The following is a 27080-nucleotide window of genomic DNA, read 5'->3' as shown; positions in this document are numbered from 1 at the left end:
AGTATTTGTCTAGTATTTCTCTAGGATTTTTCTAGAATTTGTCTAGAATTTCTCTAGGATTTCTCTAGTATTCCTCTAGGATTTATCTAGTATTCGTCTAGTATTTCTTTAGGATATGTCTAGTATTCCTCTAGGATGTGTCTAGTATTTGTCTAGTATTTCTCTAGGATTTGTCTAGGGTTTGTCTAGTATTTCTCTAGGATTTGTCTAGGATTTTTCTAGGATTTGTCTAGTATTCCTCTAGGATTTGTCTAGTATTTCTCTAGAATTTGTCTAGGATTTCTCTAGGATTTGTCTAGTATTCCTCTAGGAATTATCTAGTATTTGTCTAGTATTTCTCTAGGATTTCTCTAGTATTCCTCTAGGATTTGTCTAGGATTTCTCTAGTATTCCTCTAGGATTTGTCTAGTATTTATCTAGTATTGCTCTAGGATTTGTCTAGGATTTGTCTAGTATTTCTCTAAGATTTGTCTAGGATTTATCTAGTATTTGTCTAGTATTTCTCGAGGATTTGTCTAGGATTTGTCTAGTATTTCTCTAGGATTTCTCTAGTATTCCTCTAGTATTTCTCTAGGATTTGTCTAGGATTTCTCTAGAATTTGTCTAGGATTTCTCAAGGCTTTGTCTAGTATTCCTCTAGGATTTGTCTAGTATTTATCTAGTATTGCTCTAGGATTTGTCTAGGATTTGTCTAGTATTTCTCTAAGATTTGTCTAGGATTTATCTAGTATTTGTCTAGTATTTCTCTAGGATTTGTCTAGAATTTGTCTAGTATTTCTCTAGGATATGTCTAGTATTTGTCTAGTATTTCTCTAGGAGTTGTCTAGGGTTTGTCTAGTATTTCTCTAGGATTTCTCTAGTATTCCTCTAGGATTTGTCTAGAATTTCTCTAGTATTCCTCTAGGATTTGTCTAGGATTTCTCTAGGATTTGTCTAGGATCTGTCTAGGATTTCTCTAGGATTTGTCTAGTATTTCTCTAGGATTTCTCTAGTATTCCTCTAGGATTTGTCTAGTATTTCTCTAGGATTTGTCTAGGATTTTTCTAGGATTTGTCTAGGATCTGTCTAGGATTTCTCTAGGATTTCTCTAGGATCTGTCCAGGATTTGTCTAGGATTTGTCTAGAATTCCTTAAGGCTTTGTCTAGTATTCCTCTAGGATTTGTCTAGTATTTATCTAGTATTGCTCTAGGATTTGTCTAGGATTTGTCTAGTATTTCTCTAAGATTTGTCTAGGATTTATCTAGTATTTGTCTAGTATTTCTCTAGGATTTGTCTAGAATTTGTCTAGTATTTCTCTAGGATTTCTCTAGTATTCCTCTAGGATTTGTCTAGTATTTGTCTAGGATTTCTCTAGTATTCCTCTAGGATTTGTCTAGGATTTCTCTAGTATTCCTCTAGGATTTGTCTAGGATTTCTCTAGGATTTGTCTAGTATTTCTCTAGGATTTGTCTAGGATTTCTCTAGAATTTGTCTAGGATTTCTCAAGGCTTTGTCTAGTATTCCTCTAGGATTTGTCTAGTATTTATCTAGTATTGCTCTAGGATTTGTCTAGGATTTGTCTAGTATTTCTCTAAGATTTGTCTAGGATTTATCTAGTATTTGTCTAGTATTTCTCTAGGATTTGTCTAGGATTTGTCTAGTATTTCTCTAGGATTTCTCTAGTATTCCTCTAGGATTTGTCTAGTATTTCTCTAAGATTTGTCTAGGATTTATCTAGTATTTGTCTAGTATTTCTCTAGGATTTGTCTAGGATTTGTCTAGTATTTCTCTAGGATATCTCTAGTATTCCTCTAGTATTTCTCTAGGATTTGTCTAGGATTTCTCTAGAATTTGTCTAGGATTTCTCAAGGCTTTGTCTAGTATTCCTCTAGGATTTGTCTAGTATTTATCTAGTATTGCTCTAGGATTTGTCTAGGATTTGTCTAGTATTTCTCTAAGATTTGTCTAGGATTTCTCTAGTATTCCTCTAGGATTCGTCTAGTATTTGTCTAGGATTTCTCTAGGATTTGTCTAGTATTTCTCTAGTATTTGTCTAGTATTTCTCTAGGATTTTTCTAGAATTTGTCTAGAATTTCTCTAGGATTTCTCTAGTATTCCTCTAGGATTTATCTAGTATTCGTCTAGTATTTCTTTAGGATATGTCTAGTATTCCTCTAGGATGTGTCTAGTATTTGTCTAGTATTTCTCTAGGATTTGTCTAGGGTTTGTCTAGTATTTCTCTAGGATTTGTCTAGGATTTGTCTAGTATTCCTCTAGGATTTGTCTAGTATTTCTCTAGAATTTGTCTAGGATTTCTCTAGGATTTGTCTAGTATTCCTCTAGGAATTATCTAGTATTTGTCTAGTATTTCTCTAGGATTTCTCTAGTATTCCTCTAGGATTTGTCTAGGATTTCTCTAGTATTCCTCTAGGATTTGTCTAGTATTTATCTAGTATTGCTCTAGGATTTGTCTAGGATTTGTCTAGTATTTCTCTAAGATTTGTCTAGGATTTATCTAGTATTTGTCTAGTATTTCTCGAGGATTTGTCTAGGATTTGTCTAGTATTTCTCTAGGATTTCTCTAGTATTCCTCTAGTATTTCTCTAGGATTTGTCTAGGATTTCTCTAGAATTTGTCTAGGATTTCTCAAGGCTTTGTCTAGTATTCCTCTAGGATTTGTCTAGTATTTATCTAGTATTGCTCTAGGATTTCTCTAGGATTTCTCTAGTATTCCTCTAGGATTTGTCTAGTATTTCTCTAGGATTTGTCTAGGATTTTTCTAGGATTTTTCTAGGATTTGTCTAGGATCTGTCTAGGATTTCTCTAGGATTTCTCTAGGATCTGTCCAGGATTTGTCTAGGATTTGTCTAGGATTTCTTAAGGCTTTGTCTAGTATTCCTCTAGGATTTGTCTAGTATTTATCTAGTATTGCTCTAGGATTTGTCTAGGATTTGTCTAGTATTTCTCTAAGATTTGTCTAGGATTTATCTAGTATTTGTCTAGTATTTCTCTAGGATTTGTCTAGAATTTGTCTAGTATTTCTCTAGGATATGTCTAGTATTTGTCTAGTATTTCTCTAGGATTTGTCTAGGGTTTGTCTAGTATTTCTCTAGGATTTCTCTAGTATTCCTCTAGGATTTGTCTAGAATTTCTCTAGTATTCCTCTAGGATTTGTCTAGGATTTCTCTAGGATTTGTCTAGGATCTGTCTAGGATTTCTCTAGGATTTGTCTAGTATTTCTCTAGGATTTCTCTAGTATTCCTCTAGGATTTGTCTAGTATTTCTCTAGGATTTGTCTAGGATTTTTCTAGGATTTGTCTAGGATCTGTCTAGGATTTCTCTAGGATTTCTCTAGGATCTGTCCAGGATTTGTCTAGGATTTGTCTAGAATTCCTTAAGGCTTTGTCTAGTATTCCTCTAGGATTTGTCTAGTATTTATCTAGTATTGCTCTAGGATTTGTCTAGGATTTGTCTAGTATTTCTCTAAGATTTGTCTAGGATTTTTCTAGTATTTGTCTAGTATTTCTCTAGGATTTGTCTAGAATTTGTCTAGTATTTCTCTAGGATTTCTCTAGTATTCCTCTAGGATTTGTCTAGTATTTGTCTAGGATTTCTCTAGTATTCCTCTAGGATTTGTCTAGGATTTCTCTAGTATTCCTCTAGGATTTGTCTAGGATTTCTCTAGGATTTGTCTAGTATTTCTCTAGGATTTGTCTAGGATTTCTCTAGAATTTGTCTAGGATTTCTCAAGGCTTTGTCTAGTATTCCTCTAGGATTTGTCTAGTATTTATCTAGTATTGCTCTAGGATTTGTCTAGGATTTGTCTAGTATTTCTCTAAGATTTGTCTAGGATTTATCTAGTATTTGTCTAGTATTTCTCTAGGATTTGTCTAGGATTTGTCTAGTATTTCTCTAGGATTTCTCTAGTATTCCTCTAGGATTTGTCTAGTATTTGTCTAGGATTTCTCTAGGATTAATCTAGTATTCCTCTAGGATTTGTCTAGTATTTGTCTAGTATTTCTCTAGGATTTGTCTAGGCTTTGTCTAGTATTTCTCTAGGATTTCTCTAGTATTTCTCTAGGATTTGTCTAGTATTTGTCTAGGATTTCTCTAGGATTTGTCTAGTATTTCTCTAGGATTTGTCTAGGATTTGTCTAGGATTCCTCTAGGATTTGTCTAGTATTTGTCTAGGATTTCTCTAGGATTTATCTAGCATTCCTCTAGGATTTGTCTAGTATTTGTCTACTATTTCTCTAGGATTTGTCTAGGATTTCTCTAGAATTTGTCTAGGATTTCTCTAGGATTTGTCTAGTATTCCTCTAGGAATTATCTAGTATTTGTCTAGTATTTCTCTAGGATTTCTCTAGTATTCCTCTAGGATTTGTCTAGGATTTCTCTAGTATTCCTCTAGGATTTGTCTAGTATTTATCTAGTATTGCTCTAGGATTTGTCTAGGATTTGTCTAGTATTTGTCTAGTATTTCTCTAAGGTTTGTCTAGGATTTATCTAGTATTTGTCTAGTATTTCTCTAGGATTTGTCTAGTATTTCTCTAGAATTTGTCTAGGATTTCTCTAGGATTTGTCTAGTATTCCTCTAGGATATCTTAAGGATTTGTCTAGTATTCCTCTAGGATTTGTCTAGTATTTATCTAGTATTGCTCTAGGATTTGTCTAGGATTTGTCTAGGATTTGTCTAGTATTTGTCTAGTATTTCTCTAAGGTTTGTCTAGGATTTATCTAGTATTTGTCTAGTATTTCTCTAGGATTTGTCTAGGATTTGTCTAGTATTTCTCTAGGATTTCTCTACTATTCCTCTAGGATTTGTCTAGTATTTGTCTAGTATTTCTCTAGGATTTTTCTAGAATTTGTCTAGAATTTCTCTAGGATTTCTCTAGTATTCCTCTAGGATTTATCTAGTATTCGTCTAGTATTTCTTTAGGATTTGTCTAGTATTCCTCTAGGATGTGTCTAGTATTTGTCTAGTATTTCTCTAGGATTTGTCTAGGGTTTGTCTAGTATTTCTCTAGGATTTGTCTAGGATTTTTCTAGGATTTGTCTAGTATTCCTCTAGGATTTGTCTAGTATTTCTCTAGAATTTGTCTAGGATTTCTCTAGGATTTGTCTAGTATTCCTCTAGGAATTATCTAGTATTTGTCTAGTATTTCTCTAGGATTTCTCTAGTATTCCTCTAGGATTTGTCTAGGATTTCTCTAGTATTCCTCTAGGATTTGTCTAGTATTTATCTAGTATTGCTCTAGGATTTGTCTAGGATTTGTCTAGTATTTCTCTAAGATTTGTCTAGGATTTATCTAGTATTTGTCTAGTATTTCTCTAGGATTTGTCTAGGATTTGTCTAGTATTTCTCTAGGATTTCTCTAGTATTCCTCTAGTATTTCTCTAGGATTTGTCTAGGATTTCTCTAGAATTTGTCTAGGATTTCTCAAGGCTTTGTCTAGTATTCCTCTAGGATTTGTCTAGTATTTATCTAGTATTGCTCTAGGATTTGTCTAGGATTTGTCTAGTATTTCTCTAAGATTTGTCTAGGATTTATCTAGTATTTGTCTAGTATTTCTCTTGGATTTGTCTAGGGTTTGTCTAGGGTTTGTCTAGGATTTCTCTAGGATTTCTCTAGTATTCCTCTAGGATTCGTCTAGTATTTGTCTAGGATTTCTCTAGGATTTGTCTAGTATTTCTCTAGTATTTGTCTAGTATTTCTCTAAGATTTGTCTAGGATTTATCTAGTATTTGTCTAGTATTTCTCTTGGATTTGTCTAGGGTTTGTCTAGGGTTTGTCTAGGATTTCTCTAGGATTTCTCTAGGATTTCTCTAGGATCTGTCCAGGATTTGTCTAGGATTTGTCTAGAATTCCTTAAGGCTTTGTCTAGTATTCCTCTAGGATTTGTCTAGTATTTATCTAGTATTGCTCTAGGATTTGTCTAGGATTTGTCTAGTATTTCTCTAAGATTTGTCTAGGATTTATCTAGTATTTGTCTAGTATTTCTCTAGGATTTGTCTAGAATTTGTCTAGTATTTCTCTAGGATTTCTCTAGTATTCCTCTAGGATTTGTCTAGTATTTGTCTAGGATTTCTCTAGTATTCCTCTAGGATTTGTCTAGGATTTTTCTAGTATTCCTCTAGGATTTGTCTAGGATTTCTCTAGGATTTGTCTAGTATTTCTCTAGGATTTGTCTAGGATTTGTCTAGTATTTGTCTAGGATTTCTCTAGGATTAATCTAGTATTCCTCTAGGATTTGTCTAGTATTTGTCTAGTATTTCTCTAGGATTTGTCTAGGGTTTGTCTAGTATTTCTCTAGGATTTCTCTAGTATTTCTCTAGGATTTGTCTAGTATTTGTCTAGGATTTCTCTAGGATTTGTCTAGTATTTCTCTAGGATTTGTCTAGGATCTGTCTAGGATTTCTCTAGGATTTGTCTAGGGTTTGTCTAGTATTTCTCTAGGATTTCTCTAGTATTCCTCTAGGATTTGTCTAGTGTTTGTCTACTATTTCTCTAGGATTTGTCTAGAATTTCTTTAGAATTTGTCTAGGATTTCTCTAGGATTTGTCTAGTATTTGTCTAGGATTCCTCTAGGATTTGTCTAGTATTTGTCTAGGATTTCTCTAGGATTTATCTAGCATTCCTCTAGGATTTGTCTAGTATTTGTCTACTATTTCTCTAGGATTTGTCTAGGATTTCTCTAGAATTTGTCTAGGATTTCTCTAGGATTTGTCTAGTATTCCTCTAGGAATTATCTAGTATTTGTCTAGTATTTCTCTAGGATTTCTCTAGTATTCCTCTAGGATTTGTCTAGGATTTCTCTAGTATTCCTCTAGGATTTGTCTAGTATTTATCTAGTATTGCTCTAGGATTCGTCTAGGATTTGTCTAGTATTTGTCTAGTATTTCTCTAAGGTTTGTCTAGGATTTATCTAGTATTTGTCTAGTATTTCTCTAGGATTTGTCTAGTATTTCTCTAGAATTTGTCTAGGATTTCTCTAGGATTTGTCTAGTATTCCTCTAGGATTTCTTAAGGATTTGTCTAGTATTCCTCTAGGATTTGTCTAGTATTTATCTAGTATTGCTCTAGGATTTGTCTAGGATTTGTCTAGGATTTGTCTAGTATTTGTCTAGTATTTCTCTAAGGTTTGTCTAGGATTTATCTAGTATTTGTCTAGTATTTCTCTAGGATTTGTCTAGGATTTGTCTAGTATTTCTCTAGGATTTCTCTACTATTCCTCTAGGATTTGTCTAGTATTTGTCTAGTATTTCTCTAGGATTTTTCTAGAATTTGTCTAGAATTTCTCTAGGATTTCTCTAGTATTCCTCTAGGATTTATCTAGTATTCGTCTAGTATTTCTTCAGGATTTGTCTAGTATTCCTCTAGGATGTGTCTAGTATTTGTCTAGTATTTCTCTAGGATTTGTCTAGGGTTTGTCTAGTATTTCTCTAGGATTTGTCTAGGATTTTTCTAGGATTTGTCTAGTATTCCTCTAGGATTTGTCTAGTATTTCTCTAGAATTTGTCTAGGATTTCTCTAGGATTTGTCTAGTATTCCTCTAGGAATTATCTAGTATTTGTCTAGTATTTCTCTAGGATTTCTCTAGTATTCCTCTAGGATTTGTCTAGGATTTCTCTAGTATTCCTCTAGGATTTGTCTAGTATTTATCTAGTATTGCTCTAGGATTTGTCTAGGATTTGTCTAGTATTTCTCTAAGATTTGTCTAGGATTTATCTAGTATTTGTCTAGGATTTCTCTAGTATTCCTCTAGTATTTCTCTAGGATTTGTCTAGGATTTCTCTAGAATTTGTCTAGGATTTCTCAAGGCTTTGTCTAGTATTCCTCTAGGATTTGTCTAGTATTTATCTAGTATTGCTCTAGGATTTGTCTAGGATTTGTCTAGTATTTCTCTAAGATTTGTCTAGGATTTATCTAGTATTTGTCTAGTATTTCTCTTGGATTTGTCTAGGGTTTGTCTAGGGTTTGTCTAGGATTTCTCTAGGATTTCTCTAGTATTCCTCTAGGATTCGTCTAGTATTTGTCTAGGATTTCTCTAGGATTTGTCTAGTATTTCTCTAGTATTTGTCTAGTATTTCTCTGGGATTTTTCTAGAATTTGTCTAGAATTTCTCTAGGATTTCTCTAGTATTCCTCTAGGATTTATCTAGTATTCGTCTAGTATTTCTTTAGGATTTGTCTAGTATTCCTCTAGGATGTGTCTAGTATTTGTCTAGTATTTCTCTAGGATTTGTCTAGGGTTTGTCTAGTATTTCTCTAGGATTTGTCTAGGATTTTTCTAGGATTTGTCTAGTATTCCTCTAGGATTTCTCTAGTATTCCTCTAGGATTTGTCTAGGATTTCTCTAGTATTCCTCTAGGATTTGTCTAGTATTTATCTAGTATTGCTCTAGGATTCGTCTAGGATTTGTCTAGTATTTGTCTAGTATTTCTCTAAGGTTTGTCTAGGATTTATCTAGTATTCGTCTAGTATTTCTCTAGGATTTGTCTAGTATTTCTCTAGAATTTGTCTAGGATTTCTCTAGGATTTGTCTAGTATTCCTCTAGGATTTCTTAAGGATTTGTCTAGTATTCCTCTAGGATTTGTCTAGTATTTATCTAGTATTGCTCTAGGATTTGTCTAGGATTTGTCTAGGATTTGTCTAGTATTTGTCTAGTATTTCTCTAAGGTTTGTCTAGGATTTATCTAGTATTTGTCTAGTATTTCTCTAGGATTTGTCTAGGATTTGTCTAGTATTTCTCTAGGATTTCTCTACTATTCCTCTAGGATTTGTCTAGTATTTGTCTAGTATTTCTCTAGGATTTTTCTAGAATTTGTCTAGAATTTCTCTAGGATTTCTCTAGTATTCCTCTAGGATTTATCTAGTATTCGTCTAGTATTTCTTCAGGATTTGTCTAGTATTCCTCTAGGATGTGTCTAGTATTTGTCTAGTATTTCTCTAGGATTTGTCTAGGGTTTGTCTAGTATTTCTCTAGGATTTGTCTAGGATTTTTCTAGGATTTGTCTAGTATTCCTCTAGGATTTGTCTAGTATTTCTCTAGAATTTGTCTAGGATTTCTCTAGGATTTGTCTAGTATTCCTCTAGGAATTATCTAGTATTTGTCTAGTATTTCTCTAGGATTTCTCTAGTATTCCTCTAGGATTTGTCTAGGATTTCTCTAGTATTCCTCTAGGATTTGTCTAGTATTTATCTAGTATTGCTCTAGGATTTGTCTAGGATTTGTCTAGTATTTCTCTAAGATTTGTCTAGGATTTATCTAGTATTTGTCTAGGATTTCTCTAGTATTCCTCTAGTATTTCTCTAGGATTTGTCTAGGATTTCTCTAGAATTTGTCTAGGATTTCTCAAGGCTTTGTCTAGTATTCCTCTAGGATTTGTCTAGTATTTATCTAGTATTGCTCTAGGATTTGTCTAGGATTTGTCTAGTATTTCTCTAAGATTTGTCTAGGATTTATCTAGTATTTGTCTAGTATTTCTCTTGGATTTGTCTAGGGTTTGTCTAGGGTTTGTCTAGGATTTCTCTAGGATTTCTCTAGTATTCCTCTAGGATTCGTCTAGTATTTGTCTAGGATTTCTCTAGGATTTGTCTAGTATTTCTCTAGTATTTGTCTAGTATTTCTCTAGGATTTTTCTAGAATTTGTCTAGAATTTCTCTAGGATTTCTCTAGTATTCCTCTAGGATTTATCTAGTATTCGTCTAGTATTTCTTTAGGATTTGTCTAGTATTCCTCTAGGATGTGTCTAGTATTTGTCTAGTATTTCTCTAGGATTTGTCTAGGGTTTGTCTAGTATTTCTCTAGGATTTGTCTAGGATTTTTCTAGGATTTGTCTAGTATTCCTCTAGGATTTGTCTAGTATTTCTCTAGAATTTGTCTAGGATTTCTCTAGGATTTGTCTAGTATTCCTCTAGGAATTATCTAGTATTTGTCTAGTATTTCTCTAGGATTTCTCTAGTATTCCTCTAGGATTTGTCTAGGATTTCTCTAGTATTCCTCTAGGATTTGTCTAGTATTTATCTAGTATTGCTCTAGGATTTGTCTAGGATTTGTCTAGTATTTCTCTAAGATTTGTCTAGGATTTATCTAGTATTTGTCTAGTATTTCTCTAGGATTTGTCTAGGATTTGTCTAGTATTTCTCTAGGATTTCTCTAGTATTCCTCTAGTATTTCTCTAGGATTTGTCTAGGATTTCTCTAGAATTTGTCTAGGATTTCTCAAGGCTTTGTCTAGTATTCCTCTAGGATTTGTCTAGTATTTATCTAGTATTGCTCTAGGATTTGTCTAGGATTTGTCTAGTATTTCTCTAAGATTTGTCTAGGATTTATCTAGTATTTGTCTAGTATTTCTCTTGGATTTGTCTAGGGTTTGTCTAGGGTTTGTCTAGGATTTCTCTAGGATTTCTCTAGTATTCCTCTAGGATTCGTCTAGTATTTGTCTAGGATTTCTCTAGGATTTGTCTAGTATTTCTCTAGAATTTGTCTAGGATTTCTTAAGGATTTGTCTAGTATTCCTCTAGGATTTCTCTAGTATTCCTCTAGGATTCGTCTAGTATTTGTCTAGGATTTCTCTAGGATTTGTCTAGTATTTCTCTAGTATTTGTCTAGTATTTCTCTAGGATTTTTCTAGAATTTGTCTAGAATTTCTCTAGGATTTCTCTAGTATTCCTCTAGGATTTATCTAGTATTCGTCTAGTATTTCTTTAGGATTTGTCTAGTATTCCTCTAGGATGTGTCTAGTATTTGTCTAGTATTTCTCTAGGATTTGTCTAGGGTTTGTCTAGTATTTCTCTAGGATTTGTCTAGGATTTTTCTAGGATTTGTCTAGTATTCCTCTAGGATTTGTCTAGTATTTCTCTAGAATTTGTCTAGGATTTCTCTAGGATTTGTCTAGTATTCCTCTAGGAATTATCTAGTATTTGTCTAGTATTTCTCTAGGATTTCTCTAGTATTCCTCTAGGATTTGTCTAGGATTTCTCTAGTATTCCTCTAGGATTTGTCTAGTATTTATCTAGTATTGCTCTAGGATTTGTCTAGGATTTGTCTAGTATTTCTCTAAGATTTGTCTAGGATTTATCTAGTATTTGTCTAGTATTTCTCTAGGATTTGTCTAGGATTTGTCTAGTATTTCTCTAGGATTTCTCTAGTATTCCTCTAGTATTTCTCTAGGATTTGTCTAGGATTTCTCTAGAATTTGTCTAGGATTTCTCAAGGCTTTGTCTAGTATTCCTCTAGGATTTGTCTAGTATTTATCTAGTATTGCTCTAGGATTTGTCTAGGATTTGTCTAGTATTTCTCTAAGATTTGTCTAGGATTTATCTAGTATTTGTCTAGTATTTCTCTTGGATTTGTCTAGGGTTTGTCTAGGGTTTGTCTAGGATTTCTCTAGGATTTCTCTAGTATTCCTCTAGGATTCGTCTAGTATTTGTCTAGGATTTCTCTAGGATTTGTCTAGTATTTCTCTAGTATTTGTCTAGTATTTCTCTAGGATTTTTCTAGAATTTGTCTAGAATTTCTCTAGGATTTCTCTAGTATTCCTCTAGGATTTATCTAGTATTCGTCTAGTATTTCTTTAGGATTTGTCTAGTATTCCTCTAGGATGTGTCTAGTATTTGTCTAGTATTTCTCTAGGATTTGTCTAGGGTTTGTCTAGTATTTCTCTAGGATTTGTCTTGGATTTTTCTAGGATTTGTCTAGTATTCCTCTAGGATTTGTCTAGTATTTCTCTAGAATTTGTCTAGGATTTCTCTAGGATTTGTCTAGTATTCCTCTAGGAATTATCTAGTATTTGTCTAGTATTTCTCTAGGATTTCTCTAGTATTCCTCTAGGATTTGTCTAGGATTTCTCTAGTATTCCTCTAGGATTTATCTAGTATTTATCTAGTATTGCTCTAGGATTTGTCTAGGATTTGTCTAGTATTTCTCTAAGATTTGTCTAGGATTTATCTAGTATTTGTCTAGTATTTCTCTAGGATTTGTCTAGGATTTGTCTAGTATTTCTCTAGGATTTCTCTAGTATTCCTCTAGTATTTCTCTAGGATTTGTCTAGGATTTCTCTAGAATTTGTCTAGGATTTCTCAAGGCTTTGTCTAGTATTCCTCTAGGATTTGTCTAGTATTTATCTAGGATTTGTCTAGGATTTGTCTAGGATTTGTCTAGTATTTCTCTAAGATTTGTCTAGGATTTATCTAGTATTTGTCTAGTATTTCTCTTGGATTTGTCTAGGGTTTGTCTAGGGTTTGTCTAGGATTTCTCTAGGATTTCTCTAGTATTCCTCTAGGATTCGTCTAGTATTTGTCTAGGATTTCTCTAGGATTTGTCTAGTATTTCTCTAGAATTTGTCTAGGATTTCTTAAGGATTTGTCTAGTATTCCTCTAGGATTTCTCTAGTATTCCTCTAGGATTCGTCTAGTATTTGTCTAGGATTTCTCTAGGATTTGTCTAGTATTTATCTAGTATTTGTCTAGTATTTCTCTAGGATTTGTCTAGGATTTGTCTAGTATTTCTCTAGGATTTCTCTAGTATTCCTCTAGTATTTCTCTAGGATTTGTCTAGGATTTCTCTAGAATTTGTCTAGGATTTCTCAAGGCTTTGTCTAGTATTCCTCTAGGATTTGTCTAGTATTTATCTAGTATTGCTCTAGGATTTGTCTAGGATTTGTCTAGTATTTCTCTAAGATTTGTCTAGGATTTATCTAGTATTTGTCTAGTATTTCTCTTGGATTTGTCTAGGGTTTGTCTAGGGTTTGTCTAGGATTTCTCTAGGATTTCTCTAGTATTCCTCTAGGATTCGTCTAGTATTTGTCTAGGATTTCTCTAGGATTTGTCTAGTATTTCTCTAGAATTTGTCTAGGATTTCTCTAGGATTTGTCTAGTATTCCTCTAGGATTTCTTAAGGATTTGTCTAGTATTCCTCTAGGATTTGTCTAGTATTTATCTAGTATTGCTCTAGGATTTGTCTAGGATTTGTCTAGTATTTGTCTAGTATTTCTCTAAGGTTTGTCTAGGATTTATCTAGTATTTGTCTAGTATTTCTCTAGGATTTGTCTAGGATTTGTCTAGTATTTCTCTAGGATTTCTCTACTATTCCTCTAGGATTTGTCTAGTATTTGTCTAGGATTTCTCTAGGATTTGTCTAGTATTTCTCTAGGATTTGTCTAGGATTTCTCTAGGATTTGTCTAGGATTTGTCTAGGATTTGTCTAGTATTTCTCTAAGGTTTGTCTAGGATTTATCTAGTATTTGTCTAGTATTTCTCTAGGATTTGTCTAGGATTTTTTCTAGTATTTCTCTAGGATTTCTCTACTATTCCTCTAGGATTTGTCTAGTATTTGTCTAGGATTTCTCTAGGATTTGTCTAGTATTTCTCTAGGATTTGTCTAGGATTTCTCTAGGATTTGTCTAGGATTTCTCTAGGATTTGTCTAGTATTCCTCTAGGATTTGTCTAGTATTTGTCTAGTATTTCTCTAGGATTTGTCTAGGGTTTGTCTAGTATTTCTCTAGGATTTCTCTAGTATTCCTCTAGGATTTGTCTAGTATTTGTCTACTATTTCTCTAGGATTTGTCTAGTATTTCTCTAGGATTTGTCTAGGATTTGTCTAGTATTTTTCTAGGATTTCTCTAGTATTCCTTTAGGATTTGTCTAGTATTCCTCTAGGATTTCTCAAGGATTTGTTTAGTATTCCTCTAGGATTTGTCTAGTATTTATCTAGTATTGCTCTAGGATTTGTCTAGGATTTGTCTAGTATTTCTCTAAGGTTTGTCTAGGATTTATCTAGTATTTGTCTAGTATTTCTCTAGGATTTGTCTAGGATTTTTTCTAGTATTTCTCTAGGATTTCTCTAGTATTCCTCTAGGATTTGTCTAGTATTTGTCTAGGATTTCTCTAGGATTTGTCTAGTATTTCTCTAGGATTTGTCTAGGATTTCTCTAGGATTTGTCTAGGATTTCTCTAGGATTTGTCTAGTATTCCTCTAGGATTTGTCTAGTATTTGTCTAGTATTTCTCTAGGATTTGTCTAGGGTTTGTCTAGTATTTCTCTAGGATTTCTCTAGTATTCCTCTAGGATTTGTCTAGTATTTGTCTACTATTTCTCTAGGATTTGTCTAGTATTTCTCTAGGATTTGTCTAGGATTTGTCTAGTATTTTTCTAGGATTTCTCTAGTATTCCTTTAGGATTTGTCTAGTATTTGTCTAGTATTTCTCTAGGATTTGTCTAGTATTTCTCTAGGATTCTCAGCGAGATGAATTTTTCTAAGTTTTCTCTAGGGTTTGTCCAGGATTTGTCTAGGATTCTCAGCGAGATGAATTTTTCTAAGTTTTCTCTATGATAAGTCTAGGATTTGTCTAGGATTTGTCTAGGATTTGTCTAGTATTTGTCTAGTATTTCTCTAAGGTTTGTCTAGGATTTATCTAGTATTTGTCTAGTATTTCTCTAGGATTTCTCTAGTATTTCTCTAGGATTTGTCTAGTATTTGTCTAGTATTTCTCTAGGATTTCTCTAGTATTCCTCTAGGATTTGTCTAGTATTTGTCTAGGATTTCTCTAGGATTTGTCTAGGATTTCTCTAGGATTTGTCTAGTATTTCTCTAGAATTTGTCTAGGATTTCTCTAGGATTTGTCTAGTATTCCTCTAGGATTTCTCAAGGATTTCTCTAGTATTCCTCTAGGATTTGTCTAGTATTTATCTAGTATTGCTCTAGGATTTGTCTAGGATTTGTCTAGGATTTGTCTAGTATTTGTCTAGTATTTCTCTAAGGTTTGTCTAGGATTTATCTAGTATTTGTCTAGTATTTGTCTAGGATTTCTCTAGGATTTGTCTAGTATTTCTCTAGGATTTGTCTAGGATTTCTCTAGGATTTGTCTAGGATTTCTCTAGGATTTGTCTAGTATTCCTCTAGGATTTGTCTAGTATTCCTCTAGGATTTGTCTAGGGTTTGTCTAGTATTTCTCTAGGATTTCTCTAGTATTCCTCTAGGATTTGTCTAGTATTTGTCTACTATTTCTCTAGGATTTGTCTAGTATTTCTCTAGGATTTGTCTAGGATTTGTCTAGTATTTTTCTAGGATTTCTCTAGTATTCCTTTAGGATTTGTCTAGTATTCCTCTAGGATTTCTCAAGGATTTGTTTAGTATTCCTCTAGGATTTGTCTAGTATTTATCTAGTATTGCTCTAGGATTTGTCTAGGATTTGTCTAGTATTTGTCTACTATTTCTCTAGGATTTGTCTAGGATTTCTCTAGAATTTGTCTAGGATTTCTCAAGGCTTTGTCTAGTATTCCTCTAGGATTTGTCTAGTATTTATCTAGTATTGCTCTAGGATTTGTCTAGGATTTGTCTAGTATTTCTCTAAGATTTGTCTAGGATTTATCTAGTATTTGTCTAGTATTTCTCTTGGATTTGTCTAGGGTTTGTCTAGGATTTCTCTAGGATTTCTCTAGTATTCCTCTAGGATTCGTCTAGTATTTGTCTAGGATTTCTCTAGGATTTGTCTAGGATTTCTCTAGGATTTGTCTAGTATTTCTCTAGAATTTGTCTAGGATTTCTCTAGGATTTGTCTAGTATTCCTCTAGGATTTCTTAAGGATTTGTCTAGTATTCCTCTAGGATTTGTCTAGTATTTATCTAGTATTGCTCTAGGATTTGTCTAGGATTTGTCTAGGATTTGTCTAGTATTTGTCTAGTATTTCTCTAAGGTTTGTCTAGGATTTATCTAGTATTTGTCTAGTATTTCTCTAGGATTTGTCTAGGATTTGTCTAGTATTTCTCTAGGATTTCTCTACTATTCCTCTAGGATTTGTCTAGTATTTGTCTAGTATTTCTCTAGGATTTCTCTAGTATTCCTCTAGGATTTGTCTAGAATTTCTCTAGTATTCCTCTAGGATTTGTCTAGTATTTATCTAGTATTGCTCTAGGATTTGTCTAGGATTTGTCTAGTATTTCTCTAAGATTTGTCTAGGATTTATCTAGTATTTGTCTAGTATTTCTCTAGGATTTGTCTAGGATTTGTCTAGTATTTCTCTAGGATTTCTCTAGTATTCCTCTAGTATTTCTCTAGGATTTGTCTAGGATTTCTCTAGAATTTGTCTAGGATTTCTCAAGGCTTTGTCTAGTATTCCTCTAGGATTTGTCTAGTATTTATCTAGTATTGCTCTAGGATTTGTCTAGGATTTGTCTAGTATTTCTCTAAGATTTGTCTAGGATTTATCTAGTATTTGTCTAGTATTTCTCTTGGATTTGTCTAGGGTTTGTCTAGGGTTTGTCTAGGATTTCTCTAGGATTTCTCTAGTATTCCTCTAGGATTCGTCTAGTATTTGTCTAGGATTTCTCTAGGATTTGTCTAGTATTTCTCTAGAATTTGTCTAGGATTTCTCTAGGATTTGTCTAGTATTCCTCTAGGATTTCTTAAGGATTTGTCTAGTATTCCTCTAGGATTTGTCTAGTATTTATCTAGTATTGCTCTAGGATTTGTCTAGGATTTGTCTAGGATTTGTCTAGTATTTGTCTAGTATTTCTCTAAGGTTTGTCTAGGATTTATCTAGTATTTGTCTAGTATTTCTCTAGGATTTGTCTAGGATTTGTCTAGTATTTCTCTAGGATTTCTCTACTATTCCTCTAGGATTTGTCTAGTATTTGTCTAGGATTTCTCTAGGATTTGTCTAGTATTTCTCTAGGATTTGTCTAGGATTTCTCTAGGATTTGTCTAGGATTTCTCTAGGATTTGTCTAGTATTCCTCTAGGATTTGTCTAGTATTTGTCTAGTATTTCTCTAGGATTTGTCTAGGGTTTGTCTAGTATTTCTCTAGGATTTCTCTAGTATTCCTCTAGGATTTGTCTAGTATTTCTCTAGGATTTCTCTACTATTCCTCTAGGATTTGTCTAGTATTTGTCTAGGATTTCTCTAGGATTTGTCTAGTATTTCTCTAGGATTTGTCTAGGATTTCTCTAGGATTTGTCTAGGATTTCTCTAGGATTTGTCTAGTATTCCTCTAGGATTTGTCTAGTATTTGTCTACTATTTCTCTAGGATTTGTCTAGTATTTCTCTAGGATTTGTCTAGGATTTGTCTAGTATTTTTCTAGGATTTCTCTAGTATTCCTTTAGGATTTGTCTAGTATTTGTCTAGTATTTCTCTAGGATTTGTCTAGTATTTCTCTAGGATTCTCAGCGAGATGAATTTTTCTAAGTTTTCTCTAGGGTTTGTCCAGGATTTGTCTAGGATTCTCAGCGAGATGAATTTTTCTAAGTTTTCTCTATGATAAGTCTAGGATTTGTCTAGGATTTGTCTAGGATTTGTCTAGTATTTGTCTAGTATTTCTCTAAGGTTTGTCTAGGATTTATCTAGTATTTGTCTAGTATTTCTCTAGGATTTGTCTAGGATTTTTTCTAGTATTTCTCTAGGATTTCTCTAGTATTCCTCTAGGATTTGTCTAGTATTTGTCTAGGATTTCTCTAGGATTTGTCTAGTATTTCTCTAGGATTTGTCTAGGATTTCTCTAGGATTTGTCTAGGATTTCTCTAGGATTTGTCTAGTATTCCTCTAGGATTTGTCTAGTATTTGTCTAGTATTTCTCTAGGATTTGTCTAGGGTTTGTCTAGTATTTCTCTAGGATTTCTCTAGTATTCCTCTAGGATTTGTCTAGTATTTGTCTACTATTTCTCTAGGATTTGTCTAGTATTTCTCTAGGATTTGTCTAGGATTTGTCTAGTATTTTTCTAGGATTTCTCTAGTATTCCTTTAGGATTTGTCTAGTATTTGTCTAGTATTTCTCTAGGATTTGTCTAGTATTTCTCTAGGATTCTCAGCGAGATGAATTTTTCTAAGTTTTCTCTAGGATTTGTCTAGGATTTTTTCTAGTATTTCTCTAGGATTTCTCTAGTATTCCTCTAGGATTTGTCCAGTATTTGTCTAGGATTTCTCTAGGATTTGTCTAGTATTTCTCTAGGATTTGTCTAGGATTTCTCTAGGATTTGTCTAGGATTTCTCTAGGATTTGTCTAGTATTCCTCTAGGATTTGTCTAGTATTTGTCTAGTATTTCTCTAGGATTTCTCTAGTATTCCTCTAGGATTTGTCTAGTATTTGTCTACTATTTCTCTAGGATTTGTCTAGTATTTCTCTAGGATTTGTCTAGGATTTGTCTAGTATTTTTCTAGGATTTCTCTAGTATTCCTTTAGGATTTGTCTAGTATTCCTCTAGGATTTGTCTAGTATTTATCTAGTATTGCTCTAGGATTTGTCTAGGATTTGTCTAGGATTTGTCTAGTATTTCTCTAAGGTTTGTCTAGGATTTATCTAGTATTTGTCTAGTATTTCTCTAGGATTTGTCTAGGATTTTTTCTAGTATTTCTCTAGGATTTCTCTAGTATTCCTCTAGGATTCGTCTAGTATTTGTCTAGGATTTCTCTAGGATTTGTCTAGTATTTCTCTAGAATTTGTCTAGGATTTCTCTAGGATTTGTCTAGTATTCCTCTAGGATTTCTTAAGGATTTGTCTAGTATTCCTCTAGGATTTGTCTAGTATTTATCTAGTATTGCTCTAGGATTTGTCTAGGATTTGTCTAGGATTTGTCTAGTATTTGTCTAGTATTTCTCTAGGATTTGTCTAGGATTTCTCTAGGATTTGTCTAGGATTTCTCTAGGATTTGTCTAGTATTCCTCTAGGATTTGTCTAGTATTTGTCTAGTATTTCTCTAGGATTTGTCTCGGGTTTGTCTAGTATTTCTCTAGGATTTCTCTAGTATTCCTCTAGGATTTGTCTAGTATTTGTCTACTATTTCTCTAGGATTTGTCTAGTATTTCTCTAGGATTTGTCTAGGATTTGTCTAGTATTTTTCTAGGATTTCTCTAGTATTCCTTTAGGATTTGTCTAGTATTTGTCTAGTATTTCTCTAGGATTTGTCTACTATTTCTCTAGGATTTGTCTAGTATTTCTCTAGGATTTGTCTAGGATTTGTCTAGTATTTTTCTAGGATTTCTCTAGGATTTCTCTAGGATTTGTCTAGGATTTCTCTAGGATTTGTCTAGTATTCCTCTAGGATTTGTCTAGTATTTGTCTAGTATTTCTCTAGGATTTGTCTAGGGTTTGTCTAGTATTTCTCTAGGATTTCTCTAGTATTCCTCTAGGATTTGTCTAGTATTTGTCTACTATTTCTCTAGGATTTGTCTAGTATTTCTCTAGGATTTGTCTAGGATTTGTCTAGTATTTTTCTAGGATTTCTCTAGTATTCCTTTAGGATTTGTCTAGTATTCCTCTAGGATTTGTCTAGTATTTATCTAGTATTGCTCTAGGATTTGTCTAGGATTTGTCTAGGATTTGTCTAGTATTTCTCTAAGGTTTGTCTAGGATTTATCTAGTATTTGTCTAGTATTTCTCTAGGATTTGTCTAGGATTTTTTCTAGTATTTCTCTAGGATTTCTCTAGTATTCCTCTAGGATTTGTCTAGTATTTGTCTAGGATTTCTCTAGGATTTGTCTAGTATTTCTCTAGGATTTGTCTAGGATTTCTCTAGGATTTGTCTAGGATTTCTCTAGGATTTGTCTAGTATTCCTCTAGGATTTGTCTAGTATTTGTCTAGTATTTCTCTAGGATTTGTCTCGGGTTTGTCTAGTATTTTTCTAGGATTTCTCTAGTATTCCTCTAGGATTTGTCTAGTATTTGTCTACTATTTCTCTAAGATTTGTCTAGTATTTCTCTAGGATTTGTCTAGGATTTGTCTAGTATTTTTCTAGGATTTCTCTAGTATTCCTTTAGGATTTGTCTAGTATTTGTCTAGTATTTCTCTAGGATTTGTCTACTATTTCTCTAGGATTTGTCTAGTATTTCTCTAGGATTTGTCTAGGATTTGTCTAGTATTTTTCTAGGATTTCTCTAGTATTCCTTTAGGATTTGTCTAGTATTTGTCTAGTATTTCTCTAGGATTTGTCTAGTATTTCTCTAGGATTCTCAGCGAGATGAATTTTTCTAAGTTTTCTCTAGGGTTTGTCCAGGATTTGTCTAGGATTCTCAGCGAGATGAATTTTTCTAAGTTTTCTCTATGATAAGTCTAGGATTTGTCTAGGATTTGTCTAGGATTTGTCTAGTATTTGTCTAGTATTTCTCTAAGGTTTGTCTAGGATTTATCTAGTATTTGTCTAGTATTTCTCTAGGATTTGTCTAGGATTTTTTCTAGTATTTCTCTAGGATTTCTCTAGTATTCCTCTAGGATTTGTCTAGTATTTGTCTAGGATTTCTCTAGGATTTGTCTAGTATTTCTCTAGGATTTGTCTAGGATTTCTCTAGGATTCGTCTAGGATTTCTCTAGGATTTGTCTAGTATTCCTCTAGGATTTGTCTAGTATTTGTCTAGTATTTCTCTATGATTTGTCAAGGGTTTGTCTAGTATTTCTCTAGGATTTCTCTAGTATTCCTCTAGGATTTGTCTAGTATTTGTCTACTATTTCTCTAGGATTTGTCTAGTATTTCTCTAGGATTTGTCTAGGATTTGTCTAGTATTTTTCTAGGATTTCTCTAGTATTCCTTTAGGATTTGTCTAGTATTTGTCTAGTATTTCTCTAGGATTTGTCTAGTATTTCTCTAGGATTCTCAGCGAGATGAATTTTTCTAAGTTTTCTCTAGGGTTTGTCCAGGATTTGTCTAGGATTCTCAGCGAGATGAATTTTTCTAAGTTTTCTCTATGATAAGTCTAGGATTTGTCTAGGATTTGTCTAGGATTTGTCTAGTATTTGTCTAGTATTTCTCTAAGGTTTGTCTAGGATTTATCTAGTATTTGTCTAGTATTTCTCTAGGATTTGTCTAGGATTTTTTCTAGTATTTCTCTAGGATTTCTCTAGTATTCCTCTAGGATTTGTCTAGTATTTGTCTAGGATTTCTCTAGGATTTGTCTAGTATTTCTCTAGGATTTGTCTAGGATTTCTCTAGGATTCGTCTAGGATTTCTCTAGGATTTGTCTAGTATTCCTCTAGGATTTGTCTAGTATTTGTCTAGTATTTCTCTATGATTTGTCAAGGGTTTGTCTAGTATTTCTCTAGGATTTCTCTAGTATTCCTCTAGGATTTGTCTAGTATTTGTCTACTATTTCTCTAGGATTTGTCTAGTATTTCTCTAGGATTTGTCTAGTATTTTTCTAGGATTTCTCTAGTATTCCTTTAGGATTTGTCTAGTATTTGTCTAGTATTTCTCTAGGATTTGTCTAGTATTTCTCTAGGATTCTCAGCGAGATGAATTTTTCTAAGTTTTCTCTAGGGTTTGTCCAGGATTTGTCTAGGATTCTCAGCGAGATGAATTTTTCTAAGTTTTCTCTATGATAAGTCTAGGATTTGTCTAGGATTTGTCTAGGATTTGTCTAGTATTTGTCTAGTATTTCTCTAAGGTTTGTCTAGGATTTATCTAGTATTTGTCTAGTATTTCTCTAGGATTTGTCTAGGATTTTTTCTAGTATTTCTCTAGGATTTCTCTAGTATTCCTCTAGGATTTGTCTAGTATTTGTCTAGGATTTCTCTAGGATTTGTCTAGTATTTCTCTAGGATTTGTCTAGGATTTCTCTAGGATTCGTCTAGGATTTCTCTAGGATTTGTCTAGTATTCCTCTAGGATTTGTCTAGTATTTGTCTAGTATTTCTCTATGATTTGTCAAGGGTTTGTCTAGTATTTCTCTAGGATTTCTCTAGTATTCCTCTAGGATTTGTCTAGTATTTGTCTAGTATTTCTCTATGATTTGTCAAGGGTTTGTCTAGTATTTCTCTAGGATTTCTCTAGTATTCCTCTAGGATTTGTCTAGTATTTGTCTACTATTTCTCTAGGATTTGTCTAGTATTTCTCTAGGATTTGTCTAGGATTTGTCTAGTATTTTTCTAGGATTTCTCTAGTATTCCTTTAGGATTTGTCTAGTATTTGTCTAGTATTTCTCTAGGATTTGTCTAGTATTTCTCTAGGATTCTCAGCGAGATGAATTTTTCTAAGTTTTCTCTAGGGTTTGTCCAGGATTTGTCTAGGATTCTCAGCGAGATGAATTTTTCTAAGTTTTCTCTATGATAAGTCTAGGATTTGTCTAGGATTTGTCTAGGATTTGTCTAGTATTTGTCTAGTATTTCTCTAAGGTTTGTCTAGGATTTATCTAGTATTTGTCTAGTATTTCTCTAGGATTTGTCTAGGATTTTTTCTAGTATTTCTCTAGGATTTCTCTAGTATTCCTCTAGGATTTGTCTAGTATTTGTCTAGGATTTCTCTAGGATTTGTCTAGTATTTCTCTAGGATTTGTCTAGGATTTCTCTAGGATTCGTCTAGGATTTCTCTAGGATTTGTCTAGTATTCCTCTAGGATTTGTCTAGTATTTGTCTAGTATTTCTCTATGATTTGTCAAGGGTTTGTCTAGTATTTCTCTAGGATTTCTCTAGTATTCCTCTAGGATTTGTCTAGTATTTGTCTACTATTTCTCTAGGATTTGTCTAGTATTTCTCTAGGATTTGTCTAGTATTTTTCTAGGATTTCTCTAGTATTCCTTTAGGATTTGTCTAGTATTTGTCTAGTATTTCTCTAGGATTTGTCTAGTATTTCTCTAGGATTCTCAGCGAGATGAATTTTTCTAAGTTTTCTCTAGGGTTTGTCCAGGATTTGTCTAGGATTCTCAGCGAGATGAATTTTTCTAAGTTTTCTCTATGATAAGTCTAGGATTTGTCTAGGATTTGTCTAGGATTTGTCTAGTATTTGTCTAGTATTTCTCTAAGGTTTGTCTAGGATTTATCTAGTATTTGTCTAGTATTTCTCTAGGATTTGTCTAGGATTTTTTCTAGTATTTCTCTAGGATTTCTCTAGTATTCCTCTAGGATTTGTCTAGTATTTGTCTAGGATTTCTCTAGGATTTGTCTAGTATTTCTCTAGGATTTGTCTAGGATTTCTCTAGGATTCGTCTAGGATTTCTCTAGGATTTGTCTAGTATTCCTCTAGGATTTGTCTAGTATTTGTCTAGTATTTCTCTATGATTTGTCAAGGGTTTGTCTAGTATTTCTCTAGGATTTCTCTAGTATTCCTCTAGGATTTGTCTAGTATTTGTCTACTATTTCTCTAGGATTTGTCTAGTATTTCTCTAGGATTTGTCTAGTATTTTTCTAGGATTTCTCTAGTATTCCTTTAGGATTTGTCTAGTATTTGTCTAGTATTTCTCTAGGATTTGTCTAGTATTTCTCTAGGATTCTCAGCGAGATGAATTTTTCTAAGTTTTCTCTAGGGTTTGTCCAGGATTTGTCTAGGATTCTCAGCGAGATGAATTTTTCTAAGTTTTCTCTATGATAAGTCTAGGATTTGTCTAGGATTTGTCTTGGATTCTCAGCTAGATGAAATTTTCTACGTTTTCTCTAGAATTTGTCTAGGATTTGTCTTGGATTTTTTTAGGATTTATCTAGGATTTTCAGAGAAATAAATTTTTCTAAGTTTTCTCTTGGATTCGTCTAGAATTTTCAGAGAAATAAATTTTTCTAAGTTTTCTATAGGATTTCTCTAGGATTTGTCTAGGATTTGTCTAGGATTTTCAGAGAAATAAATTTTCCTAAGTTTTCTCTAGGCTGAGTCTAGGATTTTTCTTCAATCCGCACTCATACATATTTAAATTCCCTTTCGGAGTAAATTTTCTCCGAGAGAATTATATAAAAACACAGAAATCCGCTCCGCATTTACTCCGGATTCAATTCGCTCCCACTCCGCAAATTTTTTACAGTGTCCTTACAATTGTTAAAGTTATTGACCCATTAGTCTCTTTAGATACCCAGTATATTTCCATATATTTATATTTATAATTGTTATGAATACTGTGTCGAATATTCATGAGAATCAATAGTAGCAGGCTTAAATTGAATCAGAGAGTCGTGCGTTTGGAACAGAGTTATAACCAATTCAAGTTGTCATCCGAGTTTAACTACTCGAAACCTGACGGAAAACTTATTAAAGCGCTTGAGTAGAACTTGCAAATGCGGTACTTTAATATCCGTTGCTCAATACTTACTCGAATAACTTATGCTGTAAGTTAATTTTAAATATTTTACCAACTCAATGCTCAACTATACAATTGCATGGAATTCATTTTTTTGAATCATTCGACTGCTAACTAATAAATTATTATTCCATTCCACTACCACAAGAATCAAGCTCTGTTTAAATTTACTCATTAAAATAATTTAAACGTTACTACTGTGCACTCCAACAGAAATAAAATACCAGAAAATTTTTCGATACTTTCCTACGTACAATCGCGAATTTGCGGTTCAATATAACCTCAGAGTACATTTTTTTTGTCAAAAATTTTTTCAAGACTTGAAATAATATTTAAATAAATTCGATGAATGTTTTAATTACAGGTACGACTTGGAGACAGAAAAACTCTACTCAGTTCTTTGGTACAAAGACAACGAAGAGTTTTACAAATACGTAAATACGGATCGAAGTCAACACATTTATCAAGTGGATGGAATCAAAGTCGACGTGAGTAAAAAAAAATCAGATCTAAATTTAATCGATAATTTTTTTTTTTTTTTTAATTAAGAAAAGTCGTGCTCAGCAGTAGACGGAAAATAAGACTAAAAAAAAATGTCTGATAATTTTTCGAAGCAAGTCCTCTTGGAAGATTTAAAGCTCTTGGCATTATTATATTATATATACTTATTTTTTATTTCTCGTCTCTTAAATTTTTATCCTCTTCTCCAAGATCTTGAAGCAATTTTAGCAAAATATCTCAATGCTATCGAAGCTCCAGTAATCGAGTTTACTTGGAATCGTGGGTTCTATTCTTTTTAACCGGCGATGAGGTTCGTGAAGCGAAAAACGATACAGAAAATGTATTGAGGAGAGCGAGATCTCTAGGCCGAGCACGCGTGCCACACCAGTCCGCATTTATTTCCTCGGCTCCTCTTTCTTATTTTACCTCTTTTTACTTTATTCAAACTTCTCTGTCTCTCCAACGTAATGCGGGAGTAGCTCGCACCTGGGGCTTGTCTGCATAAAATATTTCAATTTATTCGCCAAACGTATACCGACGTAGTCGTGTATAATAAAGTCGCATATTCAAAGCGGCAATAAAAATAAACCTCTGCTTTAGATTTTTTATTTTAGTTTTTTTTACTCTTTGCTCTTTCCCGGACTTGATACTTTTTTCTTATCTTTATTTTTGCATCTTATATCTGCATCTTACAACAAGTAGCTTTATTTTTAGTGGCTCCGTAATGGAAAACTTGTAAAATCAAAGTATCTGTTTAAATATTTAACCAATCATAAAATTTACCATAGACATAAAATAAATTTTTCCAAACTCTAGATACCAATTTTGATTTAAGAAATTTTTTATAATTTATGTTGGGATTTATTTTAAAATATAAATTTATATTACCAAAATTATCTATTGAATATTGAGTCAAAGCTAATAAGCGAATTTTTAAAAGTTTTAGTCCTCGATACTAAAAAAAAAATGTCAAAAGTTTTTGAAAAAATAGCTGTAAAAACGTATTTTAGGCGTAGATGACATACGAGAACGTAAATACAAATATTTAATTGTCAAAAAAACATGTTCAGCAGCCAGAAAACAAAAAATTAACATTTTCAGATACTTTCGGAAAATATTGTAGGTCTTGTAGGTGATAACTCTAGACTCTATACTCTCTAAACTAGCACACGAGCCATCCGTAGAATTATCTCCTGCAAAGCCAAAAATATTTTTCAAAGATTGCTGACAATTTTAATTTCTAGATTTCTGGCTACTAGACATGTTACGTTTTCAATGAAGTCTAGTACGTTCAATCTCCGATTTAAATATCGACTCTGGCAGATACTCTTAAATCCTATAGATTCAAATTCTACAACTGTTAGAATTCTACATGTTATTATTTCACTAAAACCTTTTTTTTGTTTAGTCAAAAAAAATTTTTATTGTAACGAAAAACGATAAATGTTAAAAAGTTGTGAAAAATGTAAAACTTGAAAAATATGTAAAGCAATTGGGAATTTAAAAAAAGAATTTTAAAACGTTTCAAAATTTATCAGATGCTTTGACGTGCAACCGAGTTGTAATTTACCATATCTGGTGTTCATTTCATAGTTTCGTTCCTCAATGTTGGCCGCACAGAAATAAAACCAACTCACTGGTATTTTACTGAAAGATGTTAAGCCTCCATTATTAATTTGCATTCACCAACCATAAAGCGATTATTACAATTATTATTATCATCATTTTCAAAAATCAACTACTTTATATGTCTATTGTTAACTTAAGTCTCAATTAATTCATAGTTTTAATTTAAAGACCTTTTTGTTCTCCCGAAAAATTTGGCTTATAAAATTCGAATTAATTTAAGCTGTCGGAAAATATATTTAAAGCAATTAATTCCTTCCGTTCTTTTTGTTTACGGTGAAAAAAAGGGCTGAAGAACAATTTTGTGAAAAGTTACAATCGATCCAATTAAATGTTATTTTCTGTTTCATAAAAAATAAAATGAAAAGTTCTTTTACCGCTTCGTTACCTTTTTTAACAACGCGGTTTATTCGTTTTTGTTTCCTTTTTTTTTTTTTTTTGATACTTTTTATTAAAATTAAATTCTGCATGAATCTTTGGAAAAAAAATAACAGTAAAATAAAAAACTATCTAAAACTTGCTGAATGAATTTACACGTTATCCATTTGATCTGTATGTCCATTGCACACTGGCGGGTTTAAAAATGAATTGAAAGAAAAAATATAAAAGAGAGATTGAGATTCAGAATTAAAAAAAAAAAGAAAAAACTCTGATGTAATATACGCGTAGAAAATAAAAAAGAATTTTGGAGGTATAGAGAGTTTGATTCGCACAAACAAATAAAGAAAAATACACAAACAACCCATAGAAAATTCAACTTCCCAAGTCGTGGTTCTCTTTAAAAATATTTTATTATTATATGTATCATTGTTTCATAAATTTTTAAATCATTTTTTTCTCCCTCCGTATATTTAAGCTCTCAATAAATTCAACAAATAATAAATAACAAGTACCATACTTTAAAAGTTATTGAGTTTGAGTTGATACACGGAGAAAAAATTATGGTAACAGTTACAATATATTATGGGAATGGTTCCCATACTGCATGGT

General features: G+C 32.6%; 1 protein-coding gene across 5 annotated transcripts in view; it reads left to right on the top strand.

Moving 5' to 3' along the window:
* The window catches only part of LOC103574415 (uncharacterized), a 140543-nt gene that overhangs the window by 103895 nt on the left and 9568 nt on the right, over nt 1–27080 (top strand). For all 5 annotated transcript variants that reach the window (XM_053740729.1, XM_053740727.1, XM_053740728.1 and 2 more), the window contains one exon: nt 24328–24451. In XM_053740729.1, the coding sequence (XP_053596704.1) occupies nt 24328–24451 (124 nt within the window). The remainder of the gene's footprint in view (nt 1–24327; nt 24452–27080) is intronic.

Source organism: Microplitis demolitor, chromosome 7 (genome assembly GCF_026212275.2).
Source record: "Microplitis demolitor isolate Queensland-Clemson2020A chromosome 7, iyMicDemo2.1a, whole genome shotgun sequence".
Classification (NCBI taxonomy): domain Eukaryota; kingdom Metazoa; phylum Arthropoda; class Insecta; order Hymenoptera; family Braconidae; genus Microplitis; species Microplitis demolitor.
This window is presented reverse-complemented; position numbering and strand designations above follow the sequence as displayed.